This window comes from Saimiri boliviensis, chromosome 14 (assembly GCF_048565385.1).
Source record: "Saimiri boliviensis isolate mSaiBol1 chromosome 14, mSaiBol1.pri, whole genome shotgun sequence".
Classification (NCBI taxonomy): domain Eukaryota; kingdom Metazoa; phylum Chordata; class Mammalia; order Primates; family Cebidae; genus Saimiri; species Saimiri boliviensis.
In genome coordinates, this window is record NC_133462.1 from 84,916,555 (window position 1) to 84,939,510 (window position 22,956).

Genomic DNA, 22,956 nt, shown 5'->3' on the forward strand with positions numbered 1-22,956 from the left:
TTACAACTCACTGAAGACCTAAATGATAGTTAGCATCTTTTTTAGCAATAAATATTTTAAATTAAGGTATATATACATTGTTATTTTAGACATACTACTACTGCACATGTAATGTTAAGCATGTTCTGAATAAAGAGACCACCTAAACAGGCTTTGTGTGAGCAACAAGGCGATTTATTCACCTTGGTGCGAGTGGACTGAATCTGAAAAGAGAGTCAGTGGAGGGCGGTGAGATAGTTGTTTTTATTGGTTTGGGGTAGGCAGTGGAAAGTTGCAGAAGTTATAGTTCAGGGTGGTTTTGCAAACCAGGTAGGGGGGTGTCGCTGGGAGGGTGTCACGAGGTCCAGTGTCACAAGGTTGGCTTATCAGTTAAGCTGGAACAATGGTGGAATATCACAAGATTGGTTAATTGGGCTTTGTAGGAGCTAGCTATTCTTACTTCAGACTTTCTGGCTCTGGGAGACCATCCAGGGGTGTACATGCGGGTCACAGGGGTTGCCAGGGCTTGACTTAGGGTATGGCCTATGGTGCAGCCAGTTCAAAGAACCTTGCACATAATAGAGTACGATATAGTGTGAACAACTTTTATATGCATTGAGAAACCAAAAAATTCATGTGACCCCCTTAATTGCGATACTTGCTTTATTGTAATGGTCTAGAGTTGAACCTATTTAGCATTAGTCTGAGTTATGTCTGTCATCTGAATTCCCCCCAAGAAATAATGTAGAATATTTGGAAATATTTTTGATTTATTCCATTGAGGTTAATTTTAGATATACTCTAAATAATAACTAGGAAAAGACAAAAGAGGACATTTTCCATTTAACAGATAATCTACAGTTTAATTATGTAAGAAAAACTTGCTATTTCAAGACAAATTTTAAAGTTGTACATCATATGTCTAATATTTTTGAACATGGGTCTGATAACCAGTGGTTCTTAATACAACTATATAGTATGAGTAAAACAGCAGTATGTGGCTCAGCATGGAAATAACTCAGAACTGTCTAACGCTGGAACGTTCAGCTGAGTGGGGAACATGACTGTGTCTCTGTCAAGGATGTAGTAATCCAGTCTCTCCTGAGCACTTTACATGCTCACTGATAATTAGTTAGAGGCTTTTGATACATTTTTTGAAGGGGAGACCAAGAGTTTGTTTTGTTTATTTTTTTAAAAAAGTGTTAAAAATGGCAACAGACCCTATTGGCACTGCTTAGGTACAGGTTGGAAACCTTGGCTGGGGACTGTAGACTGGATGGAAACACATGCCATCTAGTGGTAGCATCTGTGAATTGCAGGAGCAGCAGATAGGCTGCCACCTTGGTTAACTGAAAAATAAAGGGTAAAATGACAGCAAGTATCAGGTGCCTTAAAAGAATACAGATTATTTTTATTTATTTATTTTATTTATATTATATCTTATTTATTTTTAATAGAAAGATTTATTTTCTTTTAAAAATTTATTCTGGAGAGGAAAAGGACTTTATCTCATATTACGGTATTTATTTTTGAAATTCTATGTATTCTTTTTTTTTTAAAGATCTAATACTATTCTTAAGTAGTATTAGATGCCTTTGCTAAAAAGTTGCATTCAGTACAACTTTTTTTTTTTTCTGGATTAGTAGTCCAGATTAAATGCTTCCTCTCATAGCTCTGTTCTAAGCACTTAAAAATTTTAAGTTTTTTTGTAGAGACAAGGTCTTGCTAATGTTGCCCAGGCTGGACCCAAACCCCTGGCCTTGAGTGATCCTCCTGCCTTGGCCTCTTAAAGCACTGGAATTACAGGCATGAGCCACCATACCCGACCTCTGTTCTAAGCACTTTAAAACAAAGACTGTAAAATCAACATCTTCTGTAACATTTGGTTTTGTTCTCTTAGCCTCCCATGTGACAAAATATTACAGGGAGAGGCCTCCAGACATAGGGTATGGCTCAAAGTGGCAAAGGGAAACTGAGGGAGAGTCAAGGAAGATGGGGTTCTGTGTAGGGTGAAACAGGAGGTTGCGGTAGAGGTGAGAGGGAAGGAGGGGGAAGGTGGGCAGAATGGTAGCAGGCACAGAGGGAGGCCTGGACCTGACCTCACACACCCTGGGATTCTAGCTGGATCAGGACTCTGGGCCTTCATAGTGCTGGTCTCTGCGTAGACTCCCCCGTTTCCTTCAGCTAATACCCACTTAATTTTTCAAAATTCATTTCAGGCTGGGCGCAGTGGCTCATGGCCTGTAATCCCAGCACTTTGGGAGGCTGAGGCGGGCGGATCACGAGGTCAAGAGATCGAAACCATCCTGGCCAACAGGGTGAAACCCCGTCTCTACTAAAAAATACAAAAATTAGGTGGGTGTGGTGGCGCATGCCTGTAGTTCCAGCTACTCGGGAGGCTGAGGCGGGAGAATTGCTTGAATCCGGGAGGTGAAGGTTGCAGTGAGCTGAGATGGCGCCACTGCACTCTAGCCTGGTGCCTGGCGACAAAGCAAGACTGTCTCAAAAAAAAAAAAAAAAAAAAATTCATTTCAGGCTTCCTCCTAGGATACTTCTAATTGTCATCCATTTTGGGCCTCCCGTATATAGTACACTGTAAATGCTTCCATTGTAGTACTTGCCACACCATATTCTCATTCAGAGCTTGCCAACAGTTTCTCAGCGCAGATGTGCCAGGAAACCCATTCTCTTTCCTGCTGGAAAGTAGAGTGGGGCCTCCGTCTTGGATTGGTTGCCCAGGGCTGTGAGCAACTTCCTCTGTGCATCCCAGAGCCATAAGTGTCGTTTTCTATGTGTGGAAAAAGTGGGAAGTGCTCCTTTAGTCACTAGTACATTTGACCGTTTCCCCAGCAAGATGAAAGGCAGGCCAGTAAGCTGGAAATGGAACTTGTCCCCCAGGCCCCTGGTTCGGTGTTCTTGGTCGTCGTCTTACCACACAGATCAGTAGTTGTGATGCTCTCCTGCTGATTTCTCCTTTTGGGAGTGGTCTTTACACACAGACATGTTCTGGGACTCAGCCCTTGGACCACTTCTCTGTCTTCACTGTCTAGGTGTGTGTTCCTCAAACTATAATGTGCCTTCTTGCCGCCTGGGGTTTTGTTAAAAGTCAGATTCTGATTAGGGTAGGTTTGGACTGGAGGCGGTGCACTCCCACCAAGCTCGCAGGTAGTGCTGGTGCTGCCGGGACGGGAGCACACGGGAGGAGCGAGGCCTGGGCTGGGCTGAGGTCGTCTCGTTCGTTTTGTGACTTCAGTGTCATCTGATACACTGACAGGTCCCCATTTGTATCCCCAGTGTGGATCTCTCCCCCAAACGTAGACTTACGTATCCAGTCAACTCCCTGAGACCTCCATTTGGATCTCTAAAGAAATCTCAAATTTTAATTTTGAAAACTGAACTATTTGCCACCATTTCGTGAATATCTCCCAACTCTCCCGTTTGAGTAAATAGCAACTTCATTTTTCTTGCTGCTCAAACCGAAACTCTTGCATCATCCTCACTCCTCTCATCGGATGACCCACATTAACCCATCAGTTCCGCTCTTACAGTATTTCCAGGATCCGACCACTTCTCACTACCTACACTGCTTCTTGTCTAGATTTTTGCAGCAGCTTAACTATTCTCTCTGCTCCTACCCTGGACTTGGTTCAGTCCAAAGTAAATCTGTTAGATGTAAGTCAGATTTCTTACTCCTCCGTTGAAACCCTCCAGTGACGTCTCCCCTCACTCAGTAAAACTCAGAGTCCTTGCAGTGATCTGCAAGGCCCTTGTGTAGTGGATATAATCTGGAAGCCGCCTGGACCCCACCCCTGGCCAGTTAAATCAGAATCTCTGGAAAATGGAGTCCAGGCTTCTGGTTGTTTGATTTTGGAAAAAGCTCCCCAGGTGATTCTGATGCAGTCTACCTGGGCTCTGGCCTTTCCTTTCTCCTTTGAATTCATCACCCGCAACTTTATCCTTCTCTGTATGTGTTCCAGCCACAACAATCTCCTTGCTCTTCCTGAAACGTGGCAAGCATGTGCATAACACGTTCCTGTGAGAAACTGCTGAAACAAGAAAGAGTAGTAAGAGCAGGATGATTCTTGCCATCATACTGATGAGTTTTAGTTGAATTTTAAAACATATACAATGTTGAAAAAAGAAATCAGCTTTGCCTTTTTGTCTTGAGTTAAAAGCAGTATGCAGTTTTTCCTAGTTTTCTATGTGACAGTCTATGCTTAGTCATTGTTTAATAAAAGACCCAGGTACAAGACTTTCTTCATATGTTAAAAAGGAATAAAGGAGTGTGTGGCACCGTCTCGCTCCTGCTGTCACCTGCAGTGGCTCTGCATCATTAGCACCTCCAGTGTGTATTTGCTACCGGGTTAGTGCCAGCCAAGCTGATATACTTATCATTGATTTGAAGTTGTCTTATTTTTACTGAAGATTCCATATGTCCTAGCTTTTTTTTTTTTTTTGACTCTTTTTAAAAAAGTAATATGAGTCCAAGCTAAAAGTTCAGTGGTATCAAAGGGCATGTAGTGAGAAACCAGTCGCCTTCCTGCCCTGGCGTTCAGCACCCATTGTAACCAGCCAGTGTCATGTTGTAGTTCTTAAGCATTCTTTGTTCTTGTTATTTAAATGTTTTTGCCTATTTAATTTTAAGAATCGTTGATGTAATGAAATAAGTAAAAATGCATGCCATAAGTTTTTCAACGTCTTTTAACAAACAGAAGATTAAATTATCAAAATGACATTAAGGGTAATAACTCTAAAATAATAAAATAATTCATTCTAAAATAGGTAATTCATAGAACATTTTCCAGGGTAGCCATTCCTTTTCCTCTGAGTTCTAGGAAGCTCTCTCCTCCATGAATTGAAATTTGTCTGGCGCTGTCCAGTTCTCTGAGAGTGTGCTCCAGGCTTCCTCTGCCCCAGAGCCTGCTCTGTCTCTCCTGTGTGCCCATTTAAAGTCAGCTTTTCCTTTGAGTGTTGCCCTCTTGCCGGCAGTGACCTGCTCCCTGAATCATTCTCCCTCTCTTGCCTTAAGTAATCGGGTTTCCCTGATAGCTGTTCACGGGCAGGACCTGACCTCTTTCTGATGATCTTCCCCACTGGCTTCCATGTTCAACAAATATTTATTGAGGAGCTTGCCCAGCCCTTTTTACTGACCTAAATGGATAAGATAATGGATTTTGGTTTGAGATACCGATTCAGATCCTAACTCTGCCTCTAATTAGTTGTATGACTAGACAGATTGCTTAATTTTTCTGGGCCCCTTCTCATTACAATGAGGCCCATAGTAGTACTTTCATTATAGAGTTACTAGGAGGATTTAATGAGATTGTTTATGCAGGTTGGGCACTGTGGTTCACGCCTGTAATATCAGCACTTTGGGAAGCTCAGGTGGGAGAATCACCTGAGCCCAGGAGTTTGAGACAAACCTGGGCAACATAGGGAAACCCTATCTACAAAAACTTTTAAAACTTTTGTAGATTTAGTGGGGCATGCCTGTGGTCCCAGCTACTCTGGAGGCTGAGGCAGGAGGTTGAGGCTGCAGTGAGCCCTAATCATGCCGCTGCACTCTAGCCTGGGTGACAGAGTGAGACCCTGTCTCAAAAACAGAAGAGATTGTAATGTGAAAAGCTTAGCACAGTGTCTTTCAAAAGATGAATGGATAAGCAAAACATGGTATCTCCATACAGTGGAATATATTTCAGCCTTAAAAAAGACTGAACTTCTGACATGCCTCAAAACATGGTTGAACTTTGAAGGTATGTGCTAATGAAGTCAGCCAATCACAAAAGGATGAATACTGTATTGTTCTACTTATATGAAATATCTAGATTAGGTAAATTCATAGAGAAAGAAAGTAGAATAGAGGTTACCAGGGGATGGAGTGGAGAGGGTGGGAGAGAAGAAGGGGTAGTTATTGCTAAATGGTGACAGTGTTTCTGCTTTGGGTGATAAAATAGTTTCAGACATAAATAGTGGTGATGGTTGCACGACAGTGTAACTGAAATTAATGCTACTGGATTGTACATTGAAAAATGGTTAAAATGGAAAAGTATATACTATATATATCTTACCACAGTTTAAAAAAAAATAATGTACCAGAAACCACTGAATTGCACACATGAAATGGGTGAAATGTATGGTATGTGAATGATGTCTCAGTGAAGCTGTTTAAAAGCAATCGTAGCATGGTGCCTGGCATATACATAGTAAGTACTGAATAAATGATAGTTGTGGTGGTAATCGTCAATATTTAGGGAGCATTTCAACTTGATTCTCATTTACGTTAGAGCAGTATTTAATGGTTGAAATAAAAATGTTCATTTCAGTTTTGTCTCTAATGGGCTCTCATCAATTTTCCCATATCTCATTTCTGTGCCTCAGAGTTATTGATTTAGGAGTCATGACTCCATGTGATAAGATACTGAAAGCTGCTCTTGACCACAAAGCAGGTACTGTGCGATTGTACTGTGGGAATTTCTCTAAATGTCATATCCCCAGGTGTCTGTCAGTGAATAGTGATGCCCCGTCAGGGGTCCATGGGACATACAGACAGTCAAGTGCCAGCTCCTACATGGGGTTGCTTTTGTTACCATTCCTAATGGGGGTTGAGAGAGGTGAGTGAGTAACCATGGAACCGAGTGCTGGAGATGGGGACAGACCTTCTTATAGGAGAACAGTTGTATTCGATTTTTTTTCTCGTGTGTAGTCATTTTTGTGTTTCTTCTTAACACTGTGATATATTCAAGTCTGAGAAATCATGAGCTAAAGATATCTTCTATTGCATGGCTTCCTAAAACTGTGGCAAGTAATTATTACAACCTTAAGTTGATTTCTTATTTACTACCAGAAAAGCTATGGCAAGTAATTATTGCAACCTTAAGTTATAAATCTTATTTACTACCAGAAACAAAAAATGAATTGAAATTCCCCAGTCAGAAAAGATATCTTAGAATTAGAAATTGGGGATAGGCACAGTGGCTCATACCTGTAATCCTGGGAGGCTGAGGCAGGCAGATCATTTGAGGTCAGGAGTTTGAGACCAGCCTGGCCAACATGGTGAAACACCAGCTCAACTAAAGATGCAAAAATTAGCCAAGCTTGGTGGTGGGCACCTGTGATCCCAGTTACTCAGGAGACTGAGGCAGGAGAATTGCTTGAACCCAGGTGGCAGAGGTTGCAGTAGGCTGAGATCGCACCACTGTATTCCAGCCTGGGCAACAAATGAGACTCCATTTAAAAAAAAAAAACAATTGTAATTGGGAATTCATGTTAAGTCTTTTGGTCTTTATTATAAAAACAGTTTTTCATTTTTCTCCTTTTTCTTTTATTCTTCTCACTGTACTTTTTTTTTTTTTTTTTTTTAAATAGATATAATTGGCCTTTCAGGACTTATCACTCCTTCCCTGGATGAAATGATTTTTGTCGCCAAGGAAATGGAGAGATTAGCTATAAAGATTCCATTGTTGATTGGAGGAGCAACCACTTCAAGGTAAGTTACACTAATGAGCTTTGTGCTCACTTCAAATTCTCTGAAATGCCATGTTTAAAAACAATGGTAAACCTGTTTTGTTTTGGATTTTCCCTTATGTTTAGTACATTGACTTTTTGTTATATAAACACAAAAATTTTCTGGTCTTCACTTGGACAAGAGCCAGAATACTTCCAGAGCATGCTATAGAAAACTTTTTTTATAATTCCTATTCTTTGCTTTTTCTTGGATTTCTTTGGCACACAATAATCTCTTTCTTAATGCTCTCACTTCCGATTCAGTTCCTGAGAATTCTAATGAACTCCTCTCTTGAGATCAAACTGAGTGGAGAAGCTGTGTTTTTGGCACAAAGTCATTACTTGAACTTTTGCCCACTCTATCTTGAAGCCGGTGTCTGGTTGAATGATTACAGGTTCCTTTGAAGGAACTCTAACCTTGTAGTAGTTTGGAGACAGAATACCTGTCTAGCAAGAATGAACTAATGATCACTTCGTAGAGTTTCTGAAAGGGGAGCTTTTTGGGAACGTTTGGGTTAGCAGCATTAAGAGGTATAAAATGTAAAAATGAGAAAGTTCAAATTTGTTCACATGATAATTATTCTGTTTACCAGATTTTTCCTGGGATCCTGTTCATAGTGAAATGTGGTAAGTGATACCCTAACTGTGGGTACTAGGCTTTTTATGCCACCACAGTTCACTTTCTCAGGAGCATTATCATGCTGGAACATTGAACCTAATGGTCCCATAGCATCTAGTTGATTTTTCTGATGCAGAAATGCAATAAAGATGTGGTTATAGGTATAGCAGAGTTTCTTTTGCACTAGAAACAACTGTACATTAAGCCAATTTGTATAGGGTGGTTCAGAGGAACAGAATCAATAGGGTATGTTTATATATAGAGAGAAAGAGATTTATTTTAAAGAATTAACTCCTGTGATTGTGGAAGCTGGCAAGTCTGAAATCTGCAGCCTGGAGACACAGGGAAGAGTCGATTTCTTGAGTCTAAAGACAGGCTGAAGGTAGAATTTCTTCTTCCTTGTAGGGGTGGGAGTGGGCAAGTCTCTTAAAGGCCTTCGGCTGATTGGACAAGGTCCACCTACATTGTGAATGATAATCTGCTTTACTCTAAGTCTACTGATTAAAATGTTAATCACATCTAAAAAGAATTTTTTCACAGTAATATTTAGATTGTGGTTAGTCAAAAACTGTATACCATGGCCTAGCCAAGTTTGTACATGAAATTAACTATCATACTATTTAAAATTTGAATGGATCGTCTTCATAAGTAGAAACAGTATTATGTGTCTTTTATCCATTAGCTTGTTCTTCATACTTAAAGGATTCAATAGTTTGATTATCATTGCTAACATTAGAAACCAGGGTTGGTTTTTCCACAAAGGACTTATGTACTAGGAAATATGGCAGAGTTGGTCTCAAGAGATATGGCCAACCATTAATAATGGGTTTTGATGATCATGGTCTTGGGTAATTGATGACAGGCTTAGTGAAGAGAACGGTAAGAGGACCTATGGACTGTTGTCAGAATGACAGACTTTTTAATATCAATTGTAAAGTAGAATAAATAAATATTTGAATGAGAATAATTAAAATACATTATGAGTTATGTAAATATGATGCTGGCTTCAAAATAAGAACCTTTTTATATGGTGGGACACTGCACTCAGAAATTTGCCACTTGTGCAAATTGGAACTTTACCTAATAGTCCATTTTATCGTTTCCCATGTAAGACCTACCAGATGAAAGAAAAAAAACATTGAGAAGCAACATGGCTAGCCTCTCAAGATGCGTTATTGGCAGTATTACCCTGTTAATGATTTTTAGCAGTTACAGCCTGGTATATCAAATTAGAATTGGTAAGATAGGAAATCACCAACATCTCTTCACTTACTGCAAAATACCTATTCTCATTGTCTGGGAAACTGTGAATGTGTTTGGCCTAAAGGTAGAAGCTGGGTCCCCTGACCTCTTAAGGTTTCTTCCAGCTCTCCAGTGCTTTGCTTCTCCATGAGCTCTGCCTCTTCTGGTTCTCTTGTCTATGCCTGTTGCAATTTCTGGGAAATTGCTTGGAAAGTAAGAGCTAGTAGGTAGCTCTGCTTCCAGGAACTATTCCCTTCTACACTGTGGTGCTGGAATAGCCTTTGGAAAAGATTCTTGTGCAGCCTCCAGGAATTTCAGTGTAGAATTCCCCAGTTCTGACTCCATTCTAATTAGTGACAGTGGATGAGGTCTGAGACCTGAAGTCTTGCTTTATAAAGCTCTCTTATTTAAGTAAGTGCTTTTATAGAAGTTTGGCAGTTAAAACAGAAAAGTACACGAATCATATAGATGTACAACTTGACAAGTTTTTACAAAAGGGAACCCACCCATGTAACCACCTCCAGATCAAGAAATAGAACACTAATGGCACCCTAGGAACCTCACCAGGTTCCCCCACCCAGTCATCTTTTCCAACAAAAGTAACCACTGTTCCTTCTTCTGTCACCATAGGGTGGTTTTGCCTGCATTTCAACTTTATATAAATGGAGTCATATTGTATATATTCTCCTGGGTCTGGCTTTTTTTGCTCCACATCATATCTTTGAGGTCCAGCTTTGTTACAATAGTTGTTTGGGATTTTTTTTTTTTTTTTTAATGTAGTATTCCATTGTATAGTGTGCTGTGACTTATTTACTCTTGCTACTGTTAGTGAACATTTGGAGTTTTCCACTTTAGGGCTATCACAAACAATGCTGCTATGAACATTTACTCCTATGAATTTTGGTGCACATGTATGTATATTTCTACCTGGAAGCAGAATTGCCAGACCATATGGTATGCCTGTGATCATCCTCACTCACTATTGCCACGGAGTTGTCCAAAGTCACTGTAGCACTTTACACTCGCACCGGCCATTTGGAAAGTTCCACATCCTTGGCAGTTGTATCCGTTGTCGTGGGTGTGGTAACACCTTGCTGTCGTTTCCGTTTGCATTTCTCTGCTGATCAGTGATGTCGAGCACCTTTTCATTTGTATATTGACCATTTGGATATGCTTTTTAAGTCTTTTAAAAAATGGGTATTCTGCCTTATTGTTACTGGTTTGTACACATTCTTTATAGTATATACAAACCCTCCTTTTTCAGAAATATATATTTTTTTCAATATATATATATATAGAAAAATATATATATTGAAAAAAATAGATTTTTTTTCAATCTGGCTTGCCTTTTGCTATCTTAGTGCTGTCTTTGGATAATGAAAGTTCTAAATTTATAAAGTGTGATTTATCAGTCTCTTCATATATGGTTAATGCCTCTCGCATCTGAATAAGTAAATCATCTCCTAGGAGAGCCACCTTTTCTAGGAAGCACTGAGGAGTTGGAGTGTCTCAGAAGCCCATGTAAGAGCACTTACTATTATTTCCTACAAACCAGTGGAGGACTTAGCAGTAGCTTCTTAGCTCAGGATTTCCACATTTTCATGAAAACATTGCTGAGCGGAAATAAGCCTATGGCTTTCCCAGACATCGGTGACTTACAGTAGCTTGAGTAGAACTAGAACTGTACCCCCAAGACACTCAAAATGAAGGTGAAGTCTGTCAGGTTGCAGGAGTGGCCAATCTTTTGGTTTCCTTGGGCCACACTGGAAGAATTGTTTCGGGCCCCACATAAAATACGCTAACACTAAGAATAACTAACAAACTAAAAAAAAATTGCAAAAAATCTCATAATGTTTTAAGAAAGTTTACGAATTTGTGTTGGGCTGCATGTTGGACAAGCTTGGTCTAGTGGATGAATCGATATTTGGAGAAATCGAAAGAGTTATATAGATTTGAGGTTAAGTATGGGTGGAAATCTGCTTTGAGTGTCCTTCTTAAGCCCGTAGCTATGAGAGAATAGAAAATTGGATATTCTTCTATCTGTAATATAAATGGTTTTGGTTTTACAAACTAGAAAAAACTTTAATGGAAATCTGGTCCTTTAGCTGCAGAACTTTTTGAGGGCCTGAGTTCTGGCAGTCGTCTTTCAATTGTTAACTGATTTATAGCCAACAACTGCAAAGTATCTTTAAAAAAAAAAAAGATACATGGAGAATTCAACGGAAAGTCACATTACTCAAAGGTAATTTTCTTAGTTAGGGAAATTAACTCAATTTTCTTATGGTTAATTTTCTGAGTTTTTTTTTTTTAATTGTAGGAAATAAGATACTGAGTCCTATAAGTGATTTCATTTTCTTCTTTGTATTGGTCACAGGGAAGCTGGGAGTTTAGACCAGTGTATAGGATTTCAGGAATGGATTTTATATGCTAATGTCCCTCCTGATTCTATCTTAAATCATCCCATCTCTGTTTTTCCCTTCTCTCATTTTTCTCACCAAATTTTAAGTGCTGGCCATGCTGTATTTATGTAAAAGAACATAAATTAAATCTGTAATAGTATACAATATGAAATAAATGCATAGAATATCTGTTCTTATTCATAATATTAAAAAATACTTTCTGAGGTTAACACCATTATGCCTGTTTGACAGGTGTGGGAGGTGACTAAATCCTAAGTGTCCATGAGTGACTTAGCAAAGATGGGATTTGAGATTCAGCCTCAGTTTCTAGCTTTTTACTTTTTATGTGTAGGAAGGGGAGGAGAGATTCTGATATTTTGCATCTTTTTAAACTTCAGAAAGAAGTCACAGCTGGAGAAGCTTGCTTGAGTGTGGAAACTTAGAAGAAAGGAAGTAGAATCAATTATTGGAGTCAAATTATAAGGCAACCAGAAGCACTCTTAATGGCTAAGCAAATTTCATGCCTCTGGTCACCTAGCTTTGTCAGTTTTTATGTTGGAAAGCAGCACTTTGCTTTTGTATATTTTCTCATAGTGGAATCCATCAGTTTCTTCTCGGTACCCTTGTCCAGAAGACCTTCAAAGAGAGAATTGGTCAGAATTGAGTGGGAATCCTTGAGTGCTTAATAAATATTAATTGTGTTGATTTTTAAATTTAAAATTGTGTAGGTTCTCTTTAAGAGAAAAGTCATATACGTGTCATCAGGCTTGAAATAATTCTTCCTTAAAGAGTGTATGTTTTACACAGAATTTGTATTGAGGCTTATTTGTGTGCTCAGGGAGCTTACCGTCTGAACAAGAGGAAGCAAGCGTAGTTTGAATTGTGTTCTGTTTTGAAACTAGAAGCCGTGTCTTCTCTAACTGCTTTTTCAACTGTTTAAATATCCTCCCTTCACAGAATACCCAAGATACCTTAACCTTTGGTCCCTGAGCACACACTAGGCATAAAACGGGAGGGTCTCAGGAGGCCATGGAGTTCATTCAGCTGCCCCAAGGGCCATGGTCCGGCCCCCCTGCCACTCCGTACCCCAGCCTTCCCAGTCCAAAGGATGGCTCTTGACTCACTGGCCTATCCCTGAATGCCAGTCTTCCAGCTCAGTTCTCATAGCTTAAGGCTTTGTAGTCCTTTGCTTCCTGTTTACGAGTGGAGATACTGTTAGGGAGATGGAACAGGTGAAGTGTTACTGATCTTGTCTGGAGTTTTTAGAGCCTTCTTCGAAAAGCCTGTTAAAAACACACTCATACATATATTACACCTATTATAGTCTCTTGGCTTTTAAAAATTACCTCAATAATCCACGTTTACTAGACCATGTCAAACAATTCAGAGGAATGTAAAGTACCATTGAGTCTGTCTCTTCCCACCTTCAGCCTCACCTCTAAGCCCCATGTGACCAGTGTGGACACTTTTGATGTGTATCTCCGTGTTTTTTCTAAATATATAGAAACTTAGATATAGGATTGGTTGGTTGTTTGGAAAAGATTGAGGGTGGCGTTTTTTTAAAAAATGCAGTTGCATTAAACATGGTATTCTGCTACTTTATTTCTTTCTCATATAATAGCATATTCTAGATAATATTCCAAACATACATTTTTGTTGAAGGGAAGAATGTGAACACACTTGCCTTGGGGAAGGGTACTGCTGCTTCTCGGGAGGAGGAGAGAGGAGAAAAGACGGAATGCACTGTCCATCTTGTGGGGACTGCTGCTGGCCGCCCTTCGAAGTGGGATGCGGGCAGTCTACCCTTCTCCTCCCTCTCCAGGGTTCCAGATTAACCACTGTTAGGGAGACTATTCACTTTAATTCGTTATGTCCTGTCATGAAATGGCAGATCTACAGTCTGTCCTGTTGCTGTAAACATCTAGTAATCAGAGGGCAGTTTGTTTTCCACTTCAGTTAATTAGGTAGTTTTAAGAATGAAAGGGTGTTTCTTCCTAATACCAACATTTGCAGGTTTGGCAGTAGGGATTTGGGGCTGAGCCAGTCTTAAATACTAAGAATAAAAGATTTTTCTTGCTTTTGCCTCTCTGTATTATTTTGTATTGAATTTCAGGTTTGGGGTTCCATACTGCGAGTACAAGGGTGGGATTGGGGCCAAGGAGTGTTGATGTCTCCCATGAACAGGGGAGCAGCTGCTAGACAGCCATGTCCTGTGTCCTCTGCCTGGTTCCCAGTTCCTTAGGGACCCTGGCTGCTATCCCAGCCCATTTGGAGGAGGGAACTCAACTTGACCTTGATGACAGCTGTGTGATTTCCTGGGACTGGTTACATCCTTTAGGTTGCACAGGCTGCTTATGAGCGCCAGGTCATGCACAGGCTCAGTCCCTTGTTGATAGAGCAAAGGACAAGGTCTTTCTCATTTTGCCACAGACTTCTGCAGAGCTTGGGCCAGGCTTCCCATCTTAGGGTAGGGAAAAAGTCGTTCGTGTTTTACAAGGGAAATTTGAAGTTCAGTATTTGTAGGTAAGCAACTTGACATCTTTCTCTGGAAAGCACTGTAGAAGTAGTTATCTCTAATGGCTCTGAACAAGCGTTGTGTAGGAACTGTCAGTGCTGATGGATATGTTTTCTTTCTGACCCCTGTTTTTAGAACCCACACAGCAGTTAAAATAGCTCCAAGATACAGTGCGCCTGTAATCCATGTGCTGGACGCGTCCAAGAGTGTGGTGGTGGTAAGTGGGTGACCTCACATTTTATTCCAGATGTGTTGTACAGAGAGTAAGGGTGTAACTTAAGATCTATTCCTCTTTATTCATTTCTGTTCAGTAAAGCTCAGAGAGCAGCGTCTATAGTGACTGCCTTGCTGGAAGGAGGTCCAGGTGACCATGTCCTGTACTTTCCAAGACAGTTAGAACTGAGCAGCATATAGGTAGATGACCGGGCACCAAGACACCTTTGACCTGGAGACTAACCAGACGAAGATTTCGCCCACTCACAAACATGAATAGATATTTACTTGACTGTGTAAAAGGAATGTTGGATTTTTAAATGACCTTTCTCCAGATAGAAAAACAAACTTGAAAGTGTCCTAGCTGACCCTACCCAAAGACAGTAAAACATCTGCTAGATATTTAAAACCCAGAACAATTGTTTCTGTTTCTCAGTGAACATCATAAACAATTCACCCACGTGTCTTTCCCTGCTTTTCTCCTTCAGCGAAGCCTAACATTCTATCTTGTTATAGGTTTCATTGTTTTCACTGAATAATGGGATATAACAGCTGGGGGACACCCAAGAGACAGTGTGGTCCAGTGGTTTCCAAATTGATTTCAGCCACAGAATCTTTGTCTGTTAAGTGATGTCTTACCTGGAAATTCAGTGTGGCAGAATTTCCAGGTAAGACATCACTTAACAGACAAGGCAGAGAACAGTCGAGCTGCCCTTTCCGTTCGTCATCCCACCCCTCTTGTTCATTGGAAGAGCACAGTTTGAGAACCACAGATCTAGCCCAAACTTTCTTCAGGCGAGGAAGGTTACTGAGGTGGCCTGGTGATCTGTGGGACTTCCAGTGATGTCACGCAACCTGGACTAGGGTGGCCACATTTCCTGAGCTGTCTTCCAAAGAAATTATTTCAGATCTGTGCATTTATTTACATGAAAGTTATATAATAATCACTAACATGATTGAAAATGTGTAGTGTGCCAGGTACCGAGCTAAATGTTTTACGTGGATTATTTTATTTTATCCTCAGGAAAACCTCACTAGGTAGATATTTTTATTGTCCCCAGTGCAGAGATCAGGAAACAGAGGAATAAAGAGATTAATAACTCTGCTGAGACCACACATCTGTCAAGTGGCAGGTGTGGGATTTGAATGCAAGTCATCTTACTCTATGTCAAATTAAACTTGTTTAACAATTCTCCTTTATTAAAAAGGATAAAATTAACTCAGGCTGGGATCATAAAATTGTAATTGTTTATTTGCCACCGATGTAGACAAATATGCAAATAAGCTGCATTTTTACAACTCAACTTTAAAACAATTTTTGTTTCTTATTCTTGGATTGTGCTCCATAGGAGCTTATATCAGGGCCATGGTTGAGTGCAGTGGGCCTCTTCTTAACACTTGCCATTATTTTCAAACACTGATGCTTAGCCCTGAACAGTTTCCATTCAGAGGCAAGACTTTTGGACCCATTTAGGTGCACGGTGCTAGACTTTTCTCTACAGGTAGAGGAAAGAATCAGTCTCCTTGAGTCCGTGTTTGGAGGACAAGCTCCTTCACCATCTTTTTTTTGAGATGAGTGTTGCTCTGTTGCCCAGGCTGGAGTACAATGGCATGACCTCGGCTCACTGCAACCTCCGCCTCTCAGTTCAAGCAATCCTGCTGCCTCAGCTTCTTGAGTAGCTGGGATTACAGGTGTGTGCCACCACACCAGGCTAATTTTTTCATCATGTAGGCCAGGCTGGCCTCAAACTCCTAACTTCAAGTCATCCATCTGCTTGGGCCTCCCAGAGTGCTGGGATGACAGGCATAAGCCACTGCGCCCAGCCCTCCTTCACCATCTTGAAGAGCTAAAGTAGTGGGGGCCTTGCTGAAAGCCAGGTAGAGAATGAGGAACAGGTGTTGGTGTTCTTGACAGTTTAGTCCAGCCACGCAGCCAGCAGCTCCAGTTAGCTCCTCCATGTACAAAGAACCACGTTCTGAAAGTACTCAAACATAGGTCAGATGATAAATTATGTGAGTAACTGCTAGTGACACTTCAGGAGCCAGTGGTATAATTTGTTTGAGTTGGTTGTGGGCTCATTGGCCCAGGCTCTTTTGATCTAACTGAAATGAACATGGAACAGGATCACATTTTATGAATGGTCTTATGTATTTGTAAGATTCCACAAATACTTAACGGTTAGAGATTTAGATCCAAGGATTCTCCCTTCCTTTCTTTTTTCTTCTTTAATAGAAAACGATGTGCCAATATTTTATTCTTTTTAAATTATAAAATATCTTTTCAGTGTATTCCCTCTTACTGTGTGGCTATTGCCATAAAGTACAATTTTTTAAAATGAAGGAAAATATAAACTGTGACATATCCCAGCGGTTGGCATGAAAACACATGATGGATTTGATTTTTTTGGTGGAAGGAGCACGTAAGTTAGCCCACATGTATTGACCATGAAGTTGTTTCCATCAAGTAAGTCCGACTGGGCAGGAAGGGGCCTGCCATTGCGGCCCTGGGAGCAGCAGGCTCCATGGGGCTGTGGAAGGGGCTAGCAAACTACATTGGTATGTTCTGTCTACCCAGTAGCACCAACATCAGGGGGTTTGCAGATTCTCTGAATGTCAAGGACATCTGGTTTTACTTTCTCAGAGTATATAGTCTAGCAAAATGTAAGAAGGTTTTAAGACATTGGTTACATGTACTACAGGGATTTCAGAGTAGGCATTCCCTTCTTGTTTCATTGGGCTGTGCTGGGTTTCCTAGACAAGGACTCCACTGAGGTGAGTTTAATGTAAGGCTAGGAAATACCTCTATGGTGTGAACACCATTCGGAAGCCTCTATTTGGCTTGCCACAATGGCCTTTTCTGATTGTATTCCTGAATGAGGTGATGTTGTTTCATACCAACTCATAGATGTTTGGATTGTTATTAGAGATACTTAGAAAACCCATGTGGAGTTAATGCTGGTTTTAGCCATCTTTCAGTCTAACTTCTGTAAGTTCAGATGAAGATGTTGAACTTTCTTACCTTTTGGTGTATTAGGTAATCCTGCTGCAGAGTGCAGGGAGCGGGCAGTGCTATGTTTATTTTTTAACTGATGTAATCAGTCGTTGCCATTTCTTCTTTCTACGTAATATCATTATGTGCTTTGATGGTAGCTATTCTTCTATCAATGTGATAATCATAGTAACAAATAATATTTAGCTGAACCTAGTTTTACAATTTAATGAGTAGACTCACATTTTTCTCAGATTATTGGTTTCCTTTCCAATTTTAGCAGAAACGTACAGTGGACTATAAAGATTCGCCTCATTCCCTCAGCAGACAGTGAGAATGCAACTCCAGACACTGGGCTAGGCATCAGGGGCATGAAGGTAGTTGATGTGTGATTGCAACTCTCACAGGCCTTTCTAGTAAGGGAAGTAGATACATAAATTGATGCTAAAAGGCTGTGGAAAGTAGATGAACAAAATATCTTTGAAACATTGAGTTGAGGGTTACCTAACCCAGAGGGTTCCCAAGACCACCTTCAGGTTTAATGATTGATGGAAGGACACAGAAAACCCAGAAACACTGTTATTCTCATGACCCTGGTTTATTATTGTGAAAGGATATAGGTTAAAATCAGGGAAGGCCAAAGGCACAAAGGATGCAATGCAGGCGAGACCAGGTGCAAGCTCTCAGGTGTCATCTCTCTATAGAGTAATCCGGGTGGTGCTTAATTCTTCCACTAGTGGTATGTGACAACATGTAAGGAGCCTTGCCAACCCAGAACTTTACCTGAGCCTTCGTGTCCTGGGTGTGGGGGTTGATCACATAGGCCCAGACTGCCCATGTGACTAGCCTTAATTGCTCAGTCTTCAGTCCCTGCAGAGGTCAAGCAGAAGCGTGCGCTGAGCCCCCGCTACATAAATCAGACTGTTAGCATAAACCATCCAACGTGGCCCAGGGTGCCAGGTATACAGTGACTCTCTTATCAGGCAGGCTGTCCCAAGGGTTTAGAGTTTGTCTTTCAGAAAACAGTCAAGGACCGGTCCTTTCTTTGGCTTGTGCAGTGATTGAACATCCCACGCCCACTGAGTTTACCCTTTCCTGCACACCAGGCAGGAATTAGCACAGTTGGTGAAGGGAGAAGAAGTGAAGTTAAGGAAGCCGCCTTCCTGAATGAGGTGTCACCAGAGTTTACCGTTAGTGCACCAATTTTATCATCTTTTGCTGATCTCTGGTTATCTTGCATTTTCAGTGTTCTCAACTGTTAGATGAAAATCTAAAGGATGAATACTTTGAGGAAATCATGGAAGAATATGAAGATATTAGACAGGACCATTATGAGTCTCTCAAGGTAAGTAGTAGAAACAGATCTTTGCTTGTTTTTAATGTGACTAGTTTTTATGATCCTAGTTTTTTAAAGTGACTTTTAAAAATGGCTTTGAGGAGAGTAAAAGGCTTGGGATCATTTTAGAGAATTTCTATCTTCTAGTTCAAATCAGAGGTCTTCAGTGTCTAAGTTCCCAAATAATTTTTGGTTATATTAAAATGAATTTTATTTATTGAGCCAAACATTTATTGGGTACCCAGTAAGTGTTAGGGGCTGTGCTAGATATGAGAGCTCTGATAATGAATAAAACATGAGTTCATACTCAGCAGGAAAACAGGCACTGAAGCAGCGTACTGCAGTGACTCCCACAGAACCCCATTCTTGAGGAGCTAATGGAAGAAAATGGAGACCTGAGGCAGGACCAGTGTAGGCCTCTTTCCCTGACTACCCAACCCTGACTGCAGAATGATGTTTGAAGAACTGTCCCTCTCTTGATAAGCTTCAGGGAATCCATGGAGAACAGGCATAATTGTGCTTTAGAAGTCACTGAAATGTTGGTTTCTGGTTATCTGCCTTCTGGGCTTTGATGGGAGCATTTCGCGAGTGGCTCGGCAAGTGAAGTGAGATCAACAGCATGAAGAAACATGTTGTTTTGCTTCTGAGGTGCCAGCTAGCCCAAGGCGCAGTGGTTGGCTTTTTCCTCTCCCGACGCTTGCCCACAGGGGACAGTGTCTTTAATTCTACCTTCTGGTCCTCAGGGTCAGCCAGGGAAGGCCAGTTAACAGCTGGCCTCAGGTGTTCTGAAAATGCAGGTAGGACACCTCCCTGGTACCTGAGGTTCAGCCTGCAGAACCAGGCTCTCATTCACATCTCAATAGTAAATGGATGCTGCTTGAGTCTTTACTGTCTGTTGTTCTGGTGCCAGTGAGAAACCGACTGGACAGAAAAGGAAGAGCTTTTTAGGATAAGGATTCTCATGAATAAAAGCATTTGCTTCCTTGCAAAGCTTACATACTGGCCTTCTTGGACATGTTTTCATAGTAACTGTGGAAAAGCTAAAGTCTCTAATTTTTCTTTGTTTTTTAACAGGACAGGAGATACTTACCCTTAAGTCAAGCCAGAAAAAGTGGTTTCCGAATGGATTGGCTGTCTGAACCTCACCCAGGTCTGTCTGGCTATGGAGTAGAGAAAGACGGGATATGCTAATTCAAGTGTGCTGAGGAAATATATGCATTTACTTGGCTATAAAATCAATCAGCTAACAACTCTCAACTGTGTCTAATGATGATGGGCGACTGATGTCTGGAAAGAACGGGAGTAGATGCCATTTATGGAGCAGGTGTTGTGTGCCAGACACTGCCCTGGCTGGGCTTCCAGCAGCTCTCGGAGTCCTTCAGACAACTCCGTAATGAACATGGGAATTATCCCCATTTTAATTTGAAGAAACTGAGTTTTGGGTAGAAACTTGAAAGGTTACTAGGAATCTCTCTGAGATTTGTCTTCTAAAGCCACACTCTTTACTCTGTGCCATGCTTGAGTGGGCCTCCGTCTCCTTGAAGAAAGTTCTGTGGAGACCTGCCTGGGTGGTACTGTCACCTGAGGTGGCCTGGGTCTCTGACAGGCCCAAGGGCAGACGTGAAATGTCTAAAATCGGAAGCGACGTTGCATTCACACATCTTTAAAACACTGCAGCAAAGCAGGCTCCTCTATTTCTTGCTTTCTCTCTTGCCCTCTCTCTGGATGTTTCTCTTTCTATTTCTTTTATTTGGTTTCTTCCTTTTTAAAATTTCTAGCTATCTTTCTTGCCTCACATAGGTATTCACAAAGGAATAAAATGTGTAAGATGTTTTGACAGACGCAGAGAGGCGTGAGACACAAATGCAAAACCAAGACAGTGAACAGGGGTTATATTAATTGAATCCCTATTTCCAAGGTAATGTCTCAAATCAGCTTTCATTGCTCACGACATCTGTGTTCTACACATGCTTGGCAGAGTTGAGAGGATTAAATTGGAAATGTAGGTGTGCTTGGTTCTAATTTCATCCCTGCTGAGTTCAGCGTGGTTTAGTGGAAAGAGTGCCATATTGGGAGCCGGGAGGCCGGGGTTCTCATCCCAACGTGGCTCCTGGCTCTGACTCACGGAGTGACCTTGAGCAGCTTGCTTCCACATTTGACAGTTTCTACCATGTAAAAAAAGGAGGTACTTTTTGGAAATGTTGTGAGGGTAAAATAGTACTTAAAAACCTTTGAAAAAACATAAATTGCTACGTAGTTCAAACTATGATTATTTGTTCTGTGAAATTGGAATTTCATAGGGAAGATATAGAACAAATAATCATAAGGGCAAGTCTGTTTCACAAGGGCAAGTCTGTTTGGATCAAATCAGACATCCAAAACATATTTTGCTGGAAATAGGCCCCCAAAGGCCCACAGGACCTGGCAGCGGTTGGGACGGTTTTTGAGTGGCCACTTTAATCTCTGGCACGGGGCTACTACAGGGCCTATCCTGCTGCCCAAGGGCCATGGGGCCCTGAGGCCTGGCTCTCCGAAATATACCTGAGGACAGCCAATCCTAAGGTAATTGCAAGAAGTTGATAGCGGGTAAAGGAGGGTCTTCGTTTAAGGCCCTGGTGGTAAAACCTCAAACATTTCTTAAACTCTGGGGGACGAGCGTGGTCAAGAGAGAGTCCCTCAGTGGCTCTGCAGCAGCGCATGCTCTCTGCCTTCCTAGTAGAGTGGACACTTGAATCAAGGGTCTATCTGTAGATTACTTTTAGTGTGTCTACGAAGGGGACTATAAAGACTTTTGTACCAACAAACCAACATAATAGGATATTTCCAAAGAGGAGATTGTCCCGCGTAGAGAAGGATGATGAGGAAGAAATGGGAAAGGGCTACTGTGAACAAGTATGAAAAGGGGGAGATTTCCAGGCAGAGTAAGAAGCTACTCATACTTTTCCTGTGCTCTCATCTCCCATTTTTACTGTCAAATGAGAGAAAAATACTCTAGAAGCTTCTGTGTTCTCCCAGAGCCCCTGAGATTGGTAGAATAGGAAGTTCTCTGATGCCTGGTTATAAATCAGGAAGTAGAGAGACAGGAAGGCTCAGATATGGCAATGGGGCCAACACCTGAGACTCCAGCCTGACCCTGCCGCGTCAAAGCAGAGTCCTAGGTGCGGACCGCACTGCGGGCTGGAGGGCAGCGGCAGTGCGGCTCTTCCTGCCCCGGGCAGTCCAGCAGCACCGTCTGTCTCTGAAGTCTTCACCATTATTTAAATTATGATACACTTTAGACTCACCAGGAGGTATAAAGAACAATGTATTAAACATCCCTGCATACCCACTAGCCAGCTTAAGACATAACCTACCACCTGATTTTTAAAAAACAAAACAAAGCAGAGTCAACAGAGGTTAGATTAATTTTCCAAGGTAATATCTCACATCAGCTTTCATTGACCACATCTGTGTTGCACCCGTGCTGAGTTGAGGATTATGTATTGAGGAATATGTATCTGAATTCCCACACGTGTCCCTTCCTGCCGTGCAGAAATCACTGCAGTCCTGAATTTGGGACTTCATTTTCCTGTAGTTTGGGCATATGTATCAGTAGGCAATATAGATGATTGTTTCTGGTCTTGAAACTTGAGATAAGCAGCTTACTCTCTATGCCTTTCTGCAGCGTTCTTCATGTTCACCTCGTCTTCATTTGTACAAGTGAGGATTAACCCATCTGTCTTTCCTTCTTGGGCAGGGGGTAGGAATAGAAGGGTTAGGGGAACAGTTTCCAAGGGTGGTGTAGTCAGTCAGCTGCATGTGAAGAATAGTTTTATTTAAGACTCAGTGCGGAATTACTCCTTCTCCACGATAATTTAAAGTTCCCCTCTTTGTAAAACAACTCCTACGGGTGACAGGAGGGAGGCAGAGCGTGGGAGCTGGCAGAGCACTGAGGAGCTGGCAGGGCGGCCTCCATCAGGTGGGGTGCCAGCGTCGGCACTGACAACCATACTTCTTTCCTCTAGTGAAGCCCACATTTATTGGGACCCGGGTCTTTGAAGACTATGACCTGCAGAAACTGGTGGACTACATTGATTGGAAGCCTTTCTTTGATGTCTGGCAGCTCCGGGGCAAGTACCCGAATCGAGGGTTTCCCAAGATATTCAACGACAAAACAGTAGG

The 22,956-nt window shown here is 41.4% G+C and overlaps 1 protein-coding gene across 7 annotated transcripts in view; it reads left to right on the forward strand.

Moving 5' to 3' along the window:
* Positions 1-22,956, forward strand: part of MTR (5-methyltetrahydrofolate-homocysteine methyltransferase) — a 108,621-nt gene that overhangs the window by 74,566 nt on the left and 11,099 nt on the right. For all 7 annotated transcript variants that reach the window (XM_074385357.1, XM_074385356.1, XM_003935348.4 and 4 more), the window contains exons 23-28: positions 6,358-6,425; positions 7,345-7,465; positions 14,393-14,474; positions 18,706-18,804; positions 19,870-19,945; positions 22,800-22,955. In XM_074385357.1, coding sequence (XP_074241458.1) covers positions 6,358-6,425; positions 7,345-7,465; positions 14,393-14,474; positions 18,706-18,804; positions 19,870-19,945; positions 22,800-22,955 — 602 coding nt within the window. The remainder of the gene's footprint in view (positions 1-6,357; positions 6,426-7,344; positions 7,466-14,392; positions 14,475-18,705; positions 18,805-19,869; positions 19,946-22,799; position 22,956) is intronic.